This window comes from Salvelinus fontinalis, unplaced genomic scaffold, assembly GCF_029448725.1.
Source record: "Salvelinus fontinalis isolate EN_2023a unplaced genomic scaffold, ASM2944872v1 scaffold_2200, whole genome shotgun sequence".
NCBI lineage: Eukaryota > Metazoa > Chordata > Actinopteri > Salmoniformes > Salmonidae > Salvelinus > Salvelinus fontinalis.
The window spans coordinates 1-18,590 of NW_026602409.1; the positions used below are offsets into that span (position 1 = coordinate 1).

Consider the following 18,590-nt stretch of genomic DNA (forward strand, 5'->3'; position numbering starts at 1 on the left):
CTACATCCCAAAAACTACATCCCAAAAACTACATCCCAAAAACTACATCCCAAAAACTACATCCCAAAAACTACATCCCAAAAACTACATCCCCAAAAAAGTGTATTTGCAGCACCAACTGGATGGGGGTTGAAAATACAAGGTAAAAAGATAATCCATACGTCATCCACACACCTAAAATAGTAAATTGACAAAAAACAAAACTCAAATTTTTTTCTATCTATATCTCCTTACTCAGACTGAGAGGCATTCCCACAAATTGAATGGATATGCTGCTACCTACTGTACGGGTAGTGAACTGGAGAAGAAAAAAAACTGCGGAAAGGGCAATAAATCGACGTCACCAAAAAAAGACGTACAAATGTTGTATTTATTTATTTTAATTGGAACCTCTGGCGTTATGATGTAAAATGTATACGTCATCACACTCCCTTATCTGATTGGTCATTGCCCGCATACCGTAAACCGGTGTTTTGATACTGATGGTATGTCGGGACAGATGGTCTGTTTACGTTTCTACCGTTGTGGCTAGATTTGGTGGTAATGTCAGGGACAACCATTGTTGACAACTGTAGAATTGTAGCTAAGCCCTTTTCCTAACCTTAACCTAATTTTTGCTTTATTAGTGTAAACGTTACTATGCTACCTTTTTGTTACACAAAAAAACGTTGTTTCCTTAGTTTGTCCTGGTGGTGGGTGATTCTCAACTTCTATAGTGGATGATATTGTGGTGGGTGATTCTCACCTTCCAGATTTAGTGGATGATATTGTGGTGGTTGATTCTCAACTTCCAGATTTAGTAATTATGCACCACACATCTGCCTCAGCAATACTGTAATGCAAACGCACGGTTCCATCGGAAATGAATGTACTTCTGGTGTACCAACACCGGGGGGGAAAATGTTGGTGTGATCGAGGCGTCGTCCTGGTCTGTTTCGCAAGCGTTCCCGGAAGTATCGCGATGTTGCGTCTCTAGGTTTAGAAACTGCTAGTACACTGCTTAATATCTATGGTGGAAAACGCCATATTTTCGAAATGGCATATCACGAGTTCAAGTTTGAGGACCAAATAACAAAATACATTCGAGAACAAGAATTGGAAACGTCACTGAAATTCATAACATTGAGAAAGGACAAAAGTTTTGCGCAAAAGGGTAAGTTATCTTTAAAACCATATACATGTATATAGCCTAAATAGCTAACATGAGGTAGCTAGTAGCTTACTTTTGCTACTCATCTAAAATGACCTAAAGCTGATGATACACTAGCCCAATAAATTAGACCTTTTTATGAATTACTGTTGAAATAACTAAGTTACTTACGTGACGGCTAATGATACACTGGCCATTTCTGGGGGGGGCAATATTGCTATGCAATGTTGCTGGCAACGGAGTGGGGTTTGCCCGTCTCAGTCATTCAATGTTCGGTGTCATCAGCTGAAGGACGGACGTTGAACCGAAGCCCTTGCTAAAGGCGTCGGGATTCTTCCCAGCCGAAACATTTCGGAAAAGTTCGTGTATATATTATGACATTTTGGCTTTTTTGTTCGTCTTGGAAATTGTTTCCAAAACGAAGTTAGTTCATCTGTGCTGTTTACAGTATAAGCATAGTGGGCAGAACAAGCAAGTGGGCAAAGCCAAGCACAAACTCAATTCGACCTTCCACTCCTAAACGCAATTTTTTAAAACTTTGGCAAAGCTTCAAGTCTATAAAACTTAGCGCACTGTGCTCGTAACATATTGTACTTTTTGGACAGAAAAATGTATTGAGATCAGATGTTTAATCGACGAGAAAATTAGCAGAATGTCGGCCCAGTTTCAGCTACTTCCATCCGCTCCCACTACCCGCGACTGGACTTCCTCTCACTACCATATTTGGTGGTGATAAAACGTTCTTAATAAGGGACGCTGCAGCGGTATAGCCCCTATGACGTGTCTGGTTTACCCTTTCGGTTCTGTGGTTCGGGCAAACATTTTTTTTTTCTAGAGGCTAGCCGAAGTCTAAGCCTCTTTTTTTTTTATCGGTGATTGGTCAACAGTAATGATTGTACAATAACGGTTACATTCCAAAAACACTCTCCCCTCAGCCCTCAAGTTAAGTGGACACTTCTGATGACGTGTGTTGTGTTTTCAGCCACTGGTAGCTTGTGGGCACTTTATATGTGCTACAGTCAATTATGATCATGTCAAATCACACTTTGTCACATGCACCGATCACAACAAGTGTAGACCTTACCGTGAAATGCTTACTTACAAGCCCTTAACCAACAGTGCAGTTCAAGAAGAGTTAAGAAAATATTTGCCAAATAAACTAAAATAATAAAAAGTAACACAATAACATAACAATAACGAGGCTATATACAGGAGGTACCAGTACAGAGTCAGTGTGCGGGGGTACAGGTTAGAGGTAATTTGTACATCTAGGTAGGGGTGAAGTGACTATGCATAGATAATAAATAGCGAGTAGGAGCTGTGTACAAAACAAATGGAGGGGGTCAATGTAATAGTCCGGTGGCCATTTAATTAATTGTTCAGCAGTCTTATGGCTCGGGCTTTCCTCTGACACAGCCTATTATATAGGTCCTGGGTTGCAGGTGATGTACTGGGCCGTACGCACTACCCTCTGTAGCGCCTTATGGTCAGATGCCGAGCAGTTGCCATACCAGGCGGTGATGCAGCCGGTCAGGATGCTCTCAATGGTGCAGCTGAAAAACTTTTTGAGGATCTGGGGACCCATGCCAAGTCTTTTTAGTTTCCTGAGGGGAATAGGCTTTGTCGTGCCCTCTTCACGACTGTCTTGGTGTGATGGACCATTCTAGTTTGTTGTTGATGTTAACACCAAGGAACTTGAAGCTCTCAACCTGCTCCACTACAGCCCCATCGATGAGAATGGGGGCGTGCTCGGTCCTCCTTTTCCTGTAGTCCACAATCATCTCCTTAGTCTTGGTTACGTTGAGGGATAGGTTGTTATTCTGGCACCACCCGGCCAGTTCTCTGACCTCCTCCCTATAGGCTGTCTCTTCGTTGTCGGTGATCAGGCCTACCACTGTTGTGTCGTCAGCAAACTTAATGATGGTGTTGGAGTCGTGTTTGGCCACACAGTCGTGGGTGAACAGGGAGTACAGGAGGGGACTAAGTACACACCCCTGAGGGGCCCCAGTGTTGAGGATCAGTGTGGCAGACATGTTGTTGCCTACCCTTACCACCTGGGGGCAGCCTGTCAGGAAGTCCAGGATCCAGTTGCAGAGGGAGGTGTTTAGTCCCAGGGTCCTTAGCTTAGTGATGAGCTTCATGGGCACTATGGTGTTGAATGTTGAGCTGTAGTCAATGAACAGCATTCTCACATAGGTGTTCCTTTTGTCCAGGTGGGAAAGGGCAGTGTGGAGTGCGATTGAGATTGCGTCATCTGTGGATTTGTTGGGGAGGTATACAAATTGGAGTGGGTCTAGGGTATCCGAGAGGATGCTGTTGATGTGATAATCAGCCTTTCAAAGAACTTCATGGCTACCGACGTGAGCGCTATGGGGCGGTAATAATTTAGGCAGGTTGTCTTCGCTTCCTTGGGCACAGGGACTATGGTGGTCTGCTTGAAACATGTAGGTATTATAGACTGTCAGGGAGAGGTTGATAATGTCAGTGAAGACACTTGCCAGTTGGTCCGCGCATGCTTTGAGTACACGTCCTGGTAATCCATCTGGCCCAGTGGCTTTGTGAATGTTGACCTGTTTAAAGGTCTTGCTCACATCGGCTACCGAGAGTGTTATCACACAGTCATCCAGAACAGCTGGTGCTCTCGTGCATGCTTCAGTATTGCTTGCTTTGAAGTGAGCATAAAAGGCATTTAGCTCGTCTGGTAGGCTTGCGTCACTGGGCAGCTCGCGTCTGGGTTTCCCTTTGTAGTCCGTAAGAGTTTTCAAGCCCTGCCACATCCGACGAGCGTCAGAGCCGTCGTAGTAGGATTCAATCTTAGTCCCGTATTGACGATTTGCCTGTTTGATGGTTTGTCGGAGGGCATAGCGGGATTTCTTATAGCAGGAAAGGGGGACCAAGTCCATATTAATACCCATGATTTTTGGAATGAGATGTTCGACAAGCAGGTGTCCACATGTTTTTGGGATCGTGTAGTGTATAAGGTGCTTTGACCTTAAAGAGTAATGGTAGACTCACCTACACTCCTTAATAGTACATTGGTTGCAGCAACCAATGCTGCCATGGCAACGATGCTCAACTTTATTGCCTCAAAATTGCTAGTGCATCATCAGCATAAGGGATCCATTTCAAGAACAGATGAGTTATTTGACAGAGCAACTTTGTTAGTTTCCCTACAAGCCTATCATTCTAATAGTAATATATCATATTGTTGACCTTTTTAACAGATGCACAGCCTTTGGCACGGAAAAAACTCAGCTGGGAGAGTAAAAGTATCCCATTCAATGGTGTTCCGTTTCAAGTTGTTGGCACAAAGACGTATGAATGCCACCAGGGCAAAGACAGACAGACAAAAGCCAAAGAGAAATATGCTGCTGAAAGAGACAAGAAGGAAGTAAGTTCAGAGACGGATCACTGTCATTTACACCATGCACTTTATAACATTTAATTAGAATCATGTTGAAGTACTAACAATGGAATGTTCCTCAATAAGATGGGACTTTAAAGGGCTGTCCTAACTATGGTCACTAAAGATCCCATGGCACTTATTGCAAGAGTATGTAGATGGGGTTAGGGTGGTGAGTTTCCCTGTACACTGTAAAGAGCTTTGGGTGTCTACAAAAGTGCTATATACAGTACCAGTCGAAAGTTTGGACACACCTAATCATTCCAGGGTTTTTCTTTATTTTTACTATTTTATACATTGTGGAATTATAGTGAAGACATCAACTATGAAATAACACATGGAATCATATAGTAACCATATAGTAACCAGTGTTAAACAAATCAAAATATATTTCAGATACTTCAAAGTAGCCACCCTTTGCCTTGATGACAGTTTTGCACACTCTTGGCATTCTCTCAATCAGCTTCATGAGGTAGTCACCTGGAATGCATATCAATTAACAGATGTGACTTGTTAAAAGTTCATTTGTGGAATTTCTTTCCTTCTTTATGCGTTTGAGCCAATCAGTTGTGTTGTGACAAGGTAGGGGTGGTATACAGAAGATAGCCTTATTTGGTAAAAGACCAAGTCCGTATTATGGCAAGAACAGCTCAAATAAGCACAGACAAACGACAGTCCATCATTACTTTAAGACATGAAGGCCAGTCAATTCAGAAAATGTAAAGAACTTTGAAAGTTTCTTCAAGTGCAGTTGCAAAAACCATCAAGCGCTAAGATGAAACTGTTTCTTGAGGACCACCACAGGAAAGGAAGACCCAGTGTTACCCCTGCTGCAGGGGATACGTTCATTAGAGTTTCCAGCCTCAGAAATTGCAGCCCAAATTATTGCATAACAGACTTCAAGTAACAGACTCATCTCAACATCAACTGTTCAGAGGAGACTGCTTGAATCAGGCCTTCATGGTCGAATAGCTGCAAAGAAACCACTACTAAAGGACACCAATAAGAAGAAGAGACTTGCTTGGGCCAATAAACACCAGCAATGGACATTAGAGCGGTGGAAATCTGTCCTTTGGTCTGATGAGTCCAAATTTTTGATTTTTGGTTCCAACCGCCGTGTCTTTGTGAGACGTAGAGTAGGTGAACGGATGATCTCTGCATGTGTGGTTCCCACAGTGAAGCATGGAGGAGGAGGAGGTGTGATGGTGTGGGGGTGCTTTGCTGGTAACACTGTCAGTGATTTTATTTAGAATTCAAGGCACACTTAACCAGTATGGCTATCACAGCATTCTGCAGCGATATGCCATTCCATCTGGTTTGCGCTTAGTGGGACTATCATTTGTTTTTCAACAGGACAATGACCAAACACACATCCAGGCTGTGTAAGGGCTATTTGACCAAGAGAGTGATGGAGTGCTGCAGCAGATGACCTGGCCTCCACAATCACGCAACCTCAACCCAATTGAGATGGTTTGCAATGAGTTGGACCGCAGAGTGAAGGAAAAGCAGCCAACAAGTTCTCAGCATATGTGGGAACTCTCAAGACTGTTGGAAAAGCATTCCAGGTGAAGCTGGTTGAGAGAATGCCAAGAGTGTGCAAAACTGTCATTAAGGCAAAGGGTGGCTACTTTGAAAAATCAAAAATATATTTGGAATTGTTTAACACTTTTTTGGTGACTATGTGATTCCATATGTGTTATATCATAGGTTTGATGTCTTCACTATTATTCTACAATGTAGAAAATAGTACAAATTGAATGAGTAGCTGTGTCCAAACTTTTGACTGGTACTGGAAGTCCAATTCTTTTAAAAATTATTATTGAATGTTTTGCCATCTTCCATAGCTTGAAGACCATACCTTTCTACAGAAACGGAAACTGGTACAAAATACCAAAAAGGTGGACTGCAAGGCTATAATCAACATCGCCCACGTTATTCGCTTTCCTGATTTTAAGGTAAATATGAAAACGTTTTAAGGCCTACAGTTGGTCAAAGTCTAAGGCCGTGTTTACACAGGCAGCCCATTTACAATTATGGGCAAAAGAGCTGATCTGATTGGTGAAAAGATCAATTAGTAGGGAAAAAAGATCAGAATTGGACTGTCTGTGTGAATCAGCCTAACACTGTACATAGTAACAGTAGATATGTAACAAATACCACTTTTTTTTTTGTCTAGATTGAGGAAAGTACAGTGTGCTCTAAAAAGGAGGCCTCCCAAACTCTGAAGGCAGCACTAAGTGAAACACCCAGCTCCGTGAAGGCAGAGGTTGTCTACTGCGTCAGGTTCCCCTCCCTCTCTGAGCACAGCTCACATGCAGTTGTTGGCGAGGTAAATATATCTATAGAATCTATATAATAGAGTGTTGGTTAAGTTACCCCCTGACCCCTTTATGATAAACCCATGTGTTCTTTCTCCAACAGGCAGCTTATGTTCGGGAAGCTGTAGATGCCAGGCTGAGAGAGAAGATTGAGCAGCTGACTCTGTCTGGTGTGAGAAAGATGACTGAAATGAAGTGTCATCTGAACACCTTTGTAGTGGAAGAGCTTTTCCATGGAGAGCAGCCCCCTCCACCTACTCGCAGGCGCTATTACCCCACTGACAGTGACATAAGAAATGTCATGTTTAAGACCAAGCAGGCCACCAGAGACTCCAACATTGACCGTCCATACGAAGGTCCATCTGTAAGAGGAAAGAGGTCCTCTAGGAAGCTGCTGCGGTTACGGAGGCAATGTGCAGGATATCTTAAAGAGATCACAGAACTCACTTATCATCTCCAAGAGGAACAGTACGTGACTGAACTGTCTTCACAGCTCAGAAGCGTGTTGCTGGATATGAAGGCCCATGTTCCACAGGATAAAGGCCTTCCACTGACCTTTTCTCCACGGAAGAGAAAAGCTGAGATGGACATGGACCTCATTCCAACCAAGAGTGTGTCACACCCTTTCACAGACGGGGTAGAACAGCATACAGAGGACATAGTGAGTGTGGATACCTTGTTGGCGTTGAGCCTAGGGCTGAGGACCGAGTGTGTGGGTCCTTCCACAAATTGAGTATTATTTGGGGAATGTAACTTTTATTTCAACTAATATTAACATTCTGTCAACACAACTTGATAACCGGGGAGGGGGGTCAAGAGGGGGATGCAATCTTAGGGCAGGTTAGTGTTGAATCTTGTTCTGGAGGCAGCACTGCAGAGTGCTCACTAGCTGGCATAGTCATAAAATCTGATTTTAAACCTAATTGTTAACCACACTGCTAACCCTAATTTCTAACCTTAAATTGGCTTTTTGAGCTTCATTTTTGTTTGTATGAATTTTGTCAACATACATTTGGAAAGTATTCAGACACCTTCCCCTTTTCCACATTTTGTTACGTTACAGCCTTATTCTAAAATGGATTAAATTTGTTATTTTCCTCATTAATCTACACAATACCCCATAATGACGAAGCAAAAACAGGTCTAGAAATGTTAGCAATTTTTTATTTTTTAAAAATAAAAATGAAATATTACATTTACACAAGTATTCAGACCCTTTACTCAGTACTTTGTTGAAGCACCTTTGGCAGCGATTACAGCAGAGTCTTCTTGGGTATGACGCTACAAGCTTGGCACACCTGTATTTTGGCAGTTTCTCCCATTTCTTCTCTGCAGATCCTCTAAAGCTCTGTTAGGTTTGATGGTTTAACTTTTATTTCAACTAATATTAACATTCTGTCAACACAACTTGATAAAGGGGGGTGTCAAGAGACCTGTAAATAGCTGCACAGCTATTTACAGGTCTCTCCAAAGATGTTAAATCAGGTTCAAGTCCGGGCTCTGGCTGGACAACTCAAGAACATTCAGAGACTTGTCCCGAAGCCACTCCTGTGTTGTCTTGGCTGTGTGCTTAGGGTTGTTGTCCTGTTGGAAGGTGAACCTTCGACCCAGTCTGAGGTCCTGAGCGCTCTGGAGCAGGTTTTCATCAAGGATCTCTCTGTACTTTTCTCAGTTCATTTTTCCCTTGATCCTGACTAGTCTCTTAGTCCCTGCCGCTGAAAAAACATCCCCACAGCATGATGCTGCCACCACCATGCTTCACTGTAGGGATGGTGCTAGGTTACTTCCAGGTGTGATGCTTGGCATTCAGGCCAAAGAGTTCAATCTTGGTTTCATCAGATCAGAGAATCTTGTTTCTCATGGTCTCAGAGTCCTTTAGGTGCCTTTTGGCAAACTCCAAGCAGGCTGTCATGAGTGTGTTATTGAGGAATGGCTTCCATCTGGCCACTCTACCATGAAGGCCTGATTGGTGGAGTGCTGCAGAGATGGTTGTCCTTCTGGAAGGTTCTCTCATCTCCACAGAGGCACTCTCAAGCTCTGTCAGAGTGACCATCGGGTTCTTGATTCCCTCCCTGACCAAAGCCCTTCTCTCCCAATTACTCAGTTTGGCCGGACGGCCAGCTCTAGGAAGAGTTTTGGTGGTTCCAAACTTCTTCCATTTTAAGAATAATGGAGGCCACTGTGTTCTTGGGGACCTTCAATGCTTCAGACATTTTTTTGTACCCTTCTCCAGATCTGTGCCTCGACAAAATCCTATCTCGGAGCTCTACAGACAATTCCTTCGACCTCATGGCTTGGTTTTTGCTCTGACATGCACTGTCAACTGTTTGACCTTATATAGACAGGTGTGTGCCTTTCCAAATCATGTCCAATCAATTGAATTTACCATAGCTGGACTCCAATCAAGTTGTAGAAACATCTCAAGGATGATCAATGGAAACAGGATGCACCTGAGCTCAATTTTGAGTCTCATAGCAAAGGATTAGAATATTTATTTTTTGCAAACATTTCTAAAAACCTGTTTTCGCTTTGTCATTTTGAGTTATTGTGTGTAGATTGAAGAGGAACATTTTATTTTGTCAATTTTAGAATAAGGCTGTAATGTAACAAAAAAAGTGAAGGGGTCTGAATACTTTCCGAATTCACTGTAGCCAATTTGGACTTTGCAGCTGGTCTATCTAAGGGGAAATGGCTCCGTTCTGCCTCCAGGACAAGAATCATGACAAGCGTCAACCTGCTATCTGAGGTGGGAGGGGTCTGAAATATTGCATAGATGGCTAGCCCACCTTAACTCAAACATTTGAATGTGCTTAATCAGTTTGTAACAAAGGTGTTCATATGCAGCAGTCTTAACCCTCAGCGCATACCACTCCTGTACTGTATCAATGTCATGGGTCTTCTATTTGGGGGGTATAATTTTGCAGGCGCAGAGCAGGGTAGTTTGTGTAGTTTGCCACATGTTTCAGTTCAGAGGGATTTGAGAGTAGGAACAGTCTTGGGCCAAAGGGAATCATCCAGAACTGTTGTAAACGTGGGCATGTCCATAACACCAAGGTGCCTCTGTCCTGGTTGCATCCCCAGTAGTCAGGAGAGTTCAGTAGAACCTGTGGATGGTTGTCAACGGAGATAGGCTTGACCGCAGCTCTCTTGCAACGTTCTTATTGGACCTCAGTATGTTTTGCCATTCCTCATCTGTGAAGGATACGTCCATAGGGCTCCCGAGTGGCACAGCGGTCTAAGGCACTGCATCTCAAGTCTTGAAGCGTCACTACAGACACCCTGGTTCGATTCCAGGCTGTATCACAACTGGCTGTAATTGGGAGTCCCATAGGGCAGCGCACAATTGGCCCAGTGTCGTCCGGATTTAGCCGGTGTAGGCAGTCATTGTAAATAAGAATTTGTTCTTAACTGACTTGCCTAGTTAAATAAAGGTTAAATAAAGTATTTTCCCATGCAATCTGATTGGGGACTTAAGGTTGAGTAGAGTATATTATAATATGAGACCTTGTCTCCTTTCCCATAGTGTTCAATGATCTTCATAGAGATATCTGATGAAACGGGTGGTCCAGGGATATCTGATGAAACGGGTGGTCCAGGGATATCTGATGAAACGGGTGGTCCAGGGATATCTGATGAAACGGGTGGTCCAGGGATATCTGATGAAACGGGTGGTCCAGGGATATCTGATGAAACGGGTGGTCCAGGGATATCTGATGAAACGGGTGGTCCAGGGATATCTGATGGAACGGGTGGTCCAGGCTCCAGGGATATCTGATGTAACGGGTGGTCCAGGGATATCTGATGGAACGGGTGGTCCAGGGATATCTGATGGAACGGGTGGTCCAGGGATATCTGATGGAACGGGTGGTCCAGGGATATCTGATGAAACGGGTGGTCCAGGGATATCTGATGAAACGGGTGGTCCAGGGATATCTGATGAAACGGGTGGTCCAGGGATATCTGATGAAACGGGTGGTCCAGGGATATCTGATGAAACGGGTGGTCCAGGGATATCTGATGAAACGGGTGGTCCAGGCCCCAGGGATATCTGATGAAATGGGTGGTCCAGGCCCCAGGGATATCTGATGGAACGGGTGGTCCAGGGATATCTGATGAAAACGGGTGGTCCAGGCCCCAGGGATATCTGATGGAACGGGTGGTCCAGGGATATCTGATGAAAACGGGTGGTCCAGGCCCCAGGGATATCTGATGGAACGGATGGTCCAGGGATATCTGATGGAACGGGTGGTCCAGGGATATCTGATGAAACGGGTGGTCCAGGTATATCTGATGAAACGGGTGGTCCAGGGATATCTGATGAAACGGGTGGTCCAGGCCCCAGGGATATCTGATGGAACGGGTGGTCCAGGGATATCTGATGAAACGGGTGGTCCAGGCTCCAGGGATATCTGATGAAATGGGTGGTCCAGGCCCCAGGGATATCTGATGGAATGGGTGGTCCAGGGATATCTGATGGAACGGGTTGTCCAGGGATATCTGATGAAACGGGTGGTCCAGGCCCCAGGGATATCTGATGGAACGGATGGTCCAGGGATATCTGATGGAACGGGTGGTCCAGGGATATCTGATGGAACGGGTGGTCCAGGCTCCAGGGATATCTGATGGAACGGGTGGTCCAGGCTCCAGGGATATCTGATGGAACGGGTGGTCCAGGGATATCTGATGGAACGGGTGGTCCAGGGATATCTGATGAAATGGGTGGTCCAGGGATATCTGATGGAACGGGTGGTCCAGGGATATCTGATGAAACGGGTGGTCCAGGGATATCTGATGAAACGGGTGGTCCAGGCCCCAGGGATATCTGATGGAACGGGTGGTCCAGGGATATCTGATGAAATGGGTGGTCCAGGCCCCAGGGATATCTGATGGAACGGGTGGTCCAGGGATATCTGATGAAACGGGTGGTCCAGGCCCCAGGGATATCTGATGGAACGGATGGTCCAGGGATATCTGATGGAACGGGTGGTCCAGGGATATCTGATGAAACGGGTGGTCCAGGCTCCAGGGATATCTGATGAAATGGGTGGTCCAGGCCCCAGGGATATCTGATGGAATGGGTGGTCCAGGGATATCTGATGGAACGGGTTGTCCAGGGATATCTGATGAAACGGGTGGTCCAGGCCCCAGGGATATCTGATGGAACGGATGGTCCAGGGATATCTGATGGAACGGGTGGTCCAGGGATATCTGATGGAACGGGTGGTCCAGGCTCCAGGGATATCTGATGGAACGGGTGGTCCAGGCTCCAGGGATATCTGATGGAACGGGTGGTCCAGGGATATCTGATGGAACGGGTGGTCCAGGGATATCTGATGAAATGGGTGGTCCAGGGATATCTGATGGAACGGGTGGTCCAGGGATATCTGATGAAACGGGTGGTCCAGGCCCCAGGGATATCTGATGGAACGGGTGGTCCAGGGATATCTGATGAAACGGGTGGTCCAGGCTCCAGGGATATCTGATGAAATGGGTGGTCCAGGCCCCAGGGATATCTGATGGAACGGGTGGTCCAGGGATATCTGATGAAACGGGTGGTCCAGGCCCCAGGGATATCTGATGGAACGGATGGTCCAGGGATATCTGATGGAACGGGTGGTCCAGGGATATCTGATGAAACGGGTGGTCCAGGGATATCTGATGAAACGGGTGGTCCAGGGATATCTGATGAAACGGGTGGTCCAGGCCCCAGGGATATCTGATGGAACGGGTGGTCCAGGGATATCTGATGGAACGGGTGGTCCAGGGATATCTGATGAAACGGGTGGTCCAGGCCCCAGGGATATCTGATGGAACGGATGGTCCAGGGATATCTGATGGAACGGGTGGTCCAGGGATATCTGATGGAACGGGTGGTCCAGGCTCCAGGGATATCTGATGGAACGGGTGGTCCAGGGATATCAGATGAAACGGGTGGTCCAGGCCCCAGGGATATCTGATGGAACGGGTGGTCCAGGGATATCTGATGAAACGGGTGGTCCAGGGATATCTGATGAAACGGGTGGTCCGGGCCCCAGGGATATCTGATGGAACGGGTGGTCCAGGCTCCAGGGATATCTGATGAAACGGGTTGTCCAGGGATATCTGATGAAACGGGTGGTCCAGGGATATCTGATGGAACGGGTGGTCCAGGGATATCTGATGAAACGGGTGGTCCAGGGATATCTGATGAAACGGGTGGTCCAGGCTCCAGGGATATCTGATGGAACGGGTGGTCCAGGGATATCTGATGAAACGGGTGGTCCAGGCCCCAGGGATATCTAATGAAACGGGTGGTCCAGGCCCCAGGGATATCTGATGAAACGGGTGGTCCAGGCCCCAGGGATATCTGATGGAACGGATGGTCCAGGGATATCTGATGGAACGGGTGGTCCAGGGATATCTGATGAAACGGGTGGTCCAGGAATATCTGATGAAACAGGTTGTCCAGGCTCCAAGGATATCTGATGAAACGGGTGGTCCAGGCCCCAGGGATATCTGTTGAAACGGGTGGTCCAGGGCCCAGGGATATCTGATGGAACGGGTGGTCCAGGCCCCAGGGATATCTGATGAAATGGGTAGTCCTGGCCCCAGGGATATCTGATGAAACGGGTGGTCCAGGCCCCAGGGATATCTGTTGAAACGGGTGGTCCAGGGCCCAGGGATATCTGATGGAATGGGTGGTCCAGGCCCCAGGGATATCTGATGAAATGGGTAGTCCTGGCCCCAGGGATATCTGATGAAACGGGTGGTCCAGGCCCCAGGGATATCTGATGAAATGGGAAGTCCATTCCCCAGGGATACCACTCCTGTACTGTATCAATGTCATGGCTGATGAAACGGGTGGTCCAGGCCCCAGGGATATCTGATGAAATGGGTAGTCCAGGGCCCAGGGATACCACTCCTGTACTGTATCAATGTCATGGCTGATGAAACGGGTGGTCAAGGCCCCAGGGATATCTGATGAAACGGGTGGTCCAGGCCCCAGGGATATCTAATGAAACGGGTGGTCCAGGCCCCAGGGATATCTGATGAAATGGGTGGTCCAGGCCCCAGGGATATCTGATGGAACGGATGGTCCAGGGATATCTGATGGAACGGGTGGTCCGGGGATATCTGATGGAACGGGTGGTCCAGGGATATCTGATGAAATGGGTGGTCCAGGGATATCTGATGAAATGGGTGGTCCAGGGATATCTGATGGAACGGGTGGTCCAGGGATATCTGATGAAACGGGTGGTCCAGGGATATCTGATGAAACGGGTGGTCCAGGGATATCTGATGAAACGGGTGGTCCAGGCCCCAGGGATATCTGATGGAACGGGTGGTCCAGGGATATCTGATGAAACGGGTGGTCCAGGCTCCAGGGATATCTGATGAAATGGGTGGTCCAGGCCCCAGGGATATCTGATGGAACGGGTGGTCCAGGGATATCTGATGAAACGGGTGGTCCAGGCCCCAGGGATATCTGATGGAACGGATGGTCCAGGGATATCTGATGGAACGGGTGGTCCAGGGATATCTGATGGAACGGGTGGTCCAGGCTCCAGGGATATCTGATGGAACGGGTGGTCCAGGGATATCAGATGAAACGGGTGGTCCAGGCCCCAGGGATATCTGATGGAACGGGTGGTCCAGGGATATCTGATGAAACGGGTGGTCCAGGGATATCTGATGAAACGGGTTGTCCAGGGATATCTGATGGAACGGGTGGTCCAGGCTCCAGGGATATCTGATGAAACGGGTTGTCCAGGGATATCTGATGAAACGGGTGGTCCAGGGATATCTGATGGAACGGGTGGTCCAGGGATATCTGATGAAACGGGTGGTCCAGGGATATCTGATGAAACGGGTTGTCCAGGCTCCAGGGATATCTGATGAAATGGGTGGTCCAGGCCCTAGGGATATCTGATGGAACGGGTGGTCCAGGGATATCTGATGAAACGGGTGGTCCAGGAATATCTGATGAAACGGGTGGTCCAGGAATATCTGATGAAACAGGTTGTCCAGGCTCCAAGGATATCTGATGAAACGGGTGGTCCAGGCCCCAGGGATATTTGTTGAAACGGGTGGTCCAGGCTCCAGGGATATCTGATGGAACGGGTGGTCCAGGGATATCAGATGAAACGGGTGGTCCAGGCCCCAGGGATATCTGATGGAACGGGTGGTCCAGGGATATCTGATGAAACGGGTGGTCCAGGGATATCTGATGAAACGGGTGGTCCGGGCCCCAGGGATATCTGATGGAACGGGTGGTCCAGGCCCCAGGGATATCTGATGAAATGGGTAGTCCTGGCCCCAGGGATATCTGATGAAACGGGTGGTCCAGGCCCCAGGGATATTTGTTGAAACGGGTGGTCCAGGGCCCAGGGATATCTGATGGAACGGGTGGTCCAGGCCCCAGGGATATCTGATGAAATGGGTAGTCCTGGCCCCAGGGATATCTGATGAAACGGGTGGTCCAGGCCCCAGGGATATCTGATGAAATGGGAAGTCCATTCCCCAGGGATACCACTCCTGTACTGTATCAATGTCATGGCTGATGAAACGGGTGGTCCAGGCCCCAGGGATATCTGATGAAATGGGTAGTCCAGGGCCCAGGGATACCACTCCTGTACTGTATCAATGTCATGGCTGATGAAACGGGTGGTCAAGGCCCCAGGGATATCTGATGAAACGGGTGGTCCAGGCCCCAGGGATATCTAATGAAACGGGTGGTCCAGGCCCCAGGGATATCTGATGAAACGGGTGGTCCAGGCCCCAGGGATATCTGATGGAACGGATGGTCCAGGGATATCTGATGGAACGGGTGGTCCAGGGATATCTGATGAAACGGGTGGTCCAGGAATATCTGATGAAACAGGTTGTCCAGGCTCCAAGGATCTCTGATGAAACGGTTGGTCCAGGCCCCAGGGATATCTGTTGAAACGGGTGGTCCAGGGCCCAGGGATATCTGATGGAACGGGTGGTCCAGGCCCCAGGGATATCTGATGAAATGGGTAGTCCTGGCCCCAGGGATATCTGATGAAACGGGTGGTCCAGGCCCCAGGGATATCTGTTGAAACGGGTGGTCCAGGGCCCAGGGATATCTGATGGAACGGGTGGTCCAGGCCCCAGGGATATCTGATGAAATGGGTAGTCCTGGCCCCAGGGATATCTGATGAAACGGGTGGTCCAGGCCCCAGGGATATCTGATGAAATGGGAAGTCCATTCCCCAGGGATACCACTCCTGTACTGTATCAATGTCATGGCTGATGAAACGGGTGGTCCAGGCCCCAGGGATATCTGATGAAATGGGTAGTCCAGGGCCCAGGGATACCACTCCTGTACTGTATCAATGTCATGGCTGATGAAACGGGTGGTCAAGGCCCCAGGGATATCTGATGAAACGGGTGGTCCAGGCCCCAGGGATATCTAATGAAACGGGTGGTCCAGGCCCCAGGGATATCTGATGAAACGGGTGGTCCAGGCCCCAGGGATATCTGATGGAACGGGTGGTCCAGGGATATCTGATGAAACGGGTGGTCCAGGCCCCAGGGATATCTGATGGAACGGGTGGTCCAGGCCCCAGGGATATCTGATGGAACGGGTGGTCCAGGCCCCAGGGATATCTGATGGAACGGGTGGTCCAGGCCCCAGGGATATCTGATGGAACGGGTGGTCCAGGCCGCCGGGCATAGCGTGTGCCTTAGCTGTAGGTGTTTCCAGAAGTACAGTGTCTCTGTGTGGACCGTAACAGGGTTGAAGTTTTATCTTAAATCAGCCAAAAAATCTGCCAATTTCAAAAAGTTCTGTGAAACAGTATTACTTGTAGATTTTGAAAGTAAAAATCTAAAATCAAGATGTCAATTGTTTGTCTACATGCAATGTAAAAAAACAATGCAGATATTGGAGTAAACCTATTTTGGGTCAAGACAAGTAACTATGAGTAAGAGCCAACATCCAAAACCTATTTCTCCTCAGGAGACTGAAAAAATTTGGCATGGGTCCTCAGATCCTCAAAAGCTTTTACAGCTGCACCATAGAGAGCATCCTGACGGGATGCATCACTGCCTTCTATGGCAACTGCTCAGCCTCCGACTGCTAGGCACTACAGAGGGTAGTGCGTACGGCCCAGTACATCACCGGGGCCAAGCTTCGTGCCATCCAGGACCTCTATACCAGGCTGTGTCAGAGGAAGGCCCTAAAAATTGTCAAAGACTCCAGCCACCCAAGTCATTGACTTTTCTCTGTTCTCTCTGCTACAGCACCGGCAAGCGGTGCCGGAGCGGCAAGTCTAAGTCCAAGAGGCTTCTAAAACATCTTCTACCCCCAAGCCATAAGACTCCTGAACAGCTAATCAAATGGCTACCCAGACTATTTGTACCCACAACCCCACCCCCCCTCCCCCCACGCTGCTGCTACTCTGTTATTATCTATGCATAGCCACTTTAATATCCCTATCTGCATGTACATAATTACCTCAATTACCTCGACACCGGTGGCCCCTGCACATTGACACATTGACTCTGAACCGGTACCCCCTGTAGTAGGCCCCGCTATTGTTATTTACTGTTGCTCTTTCATTTTTTGTTTTTCTTAAAACTGCATTGTTGGTTAAGGGGCTTGTAAAGTAAGCATTTCAGTGTAAGGTCTACTACACCTGTTGTATTCGGCGCATGTGACTAATAAAATGTGATTTGATTTGAACATCAGCTTGCAAGCTGAGTTTGAATATGAAATCCTTCTGACAGAACAATGTGTAGCACAGGAGGGGTCTGAAATCTGAGTTTTTGAAGGTTTACAAAAGGAGTTCCCCAGGGCTCAATGTTAGGTCCGATCCTTTTTTTACACTGTATATAAATGATATAGGGAAGACTGTTGACTGCAAATCTTCATCTGTATGCTGATGACACCACGATGCTGTTCAAAAGCAACTTTTTTCCAATTGAAACTTGTGCTTTTAATGCAAGCAAGAGTAAATGAATGTTTTTTTTTTAACTCTGTGCTGAATTATGGTGATATTGTCTTCATGCAGGCCTCAGCAAGAAGGCCTACTTTAACTTTGAATACAGTGCTTAATGGTCAGGGCCGGATTAATGTAGGGGTTTACTGGGGCTGAAACCCCTTGGCCCAAGGTGGGGGGCCCAAGAGGCAGCAAAACACAATTCAGTCTATATTATGTACTGGCGCCTACGATTTCTTAATCTGGCACTGATTATGGTGGTTTTAAGACGGGGTTTCACAAAGTCGATTCTGTCCCCCCTCTGCTTTAAGATGCATCACCAATGCAAGATCCCTCACCCTTCACTGTGAGTTGTATGCCTTGGTGTAATGGACTGTTCCATCCACCAGGAGGCGAAAGCACTGGTAGCATTGATAGGACAACTCCCTGTGTATCTCTTTGTTCCTTACTCACCAGATTAGTCACTCGTGCCCCGTTGACTTGCTAGTCGGAACTAGGAAACTGATTTATTTCAGACTTACTGATTCGTTGAATGCGGCACGTGTAGAACTACAACCAGTTAGCAAGTCTGTAATTCAGAGTTTCCTAGTTCCGACTACCACATGAACACGGCATCAATACAATCTTGGTTCACAGTCTCTGCTGTCCTTGTCTGTTCCTCAGGCTAGAACTGACCTGTCCTTGTCTGTTCCTCAGGCTAGAACTGACCTGTCCTTGTCTGTTCCTCAGGCTAGAACTGACCTGTCCTTGTCTGTTCCTCAGGCTAGAACTGACCT

General features: G+C 47.2%; 1 protein-coding gene across 1 annotated transcript; it reads left to right on the forward strand.

Annotated features, from left to right (window-relative positions):
- The first annotated feature begins 483 nt into the window (after nt 1–483).
- LOC129850714 (uncharacterized) lies at nt 484–17,590 on the forward strand. Its single transcript, XM_055916969.1, has 6 exons — nt 484–1,153; nt 4,375–4,541; nt 6,398–6,508; nt 6,730–6,882; nt 6,975–7,532; nt 10,395–17,590. Exons 1-6 carry the CDS (start codon nt 1,036–1,038, stop codon nt 10,644–10,646), a joined length of 1,359 nt encoding a protein of 452 aa, XP_055772944.1. The 5' UTR covers nt 484–1,035; the 3' UTR covers nt 10,647–17,590.
- Nucleotides 17,591–18,590: the final 1,000 nt, after the last annotated feature.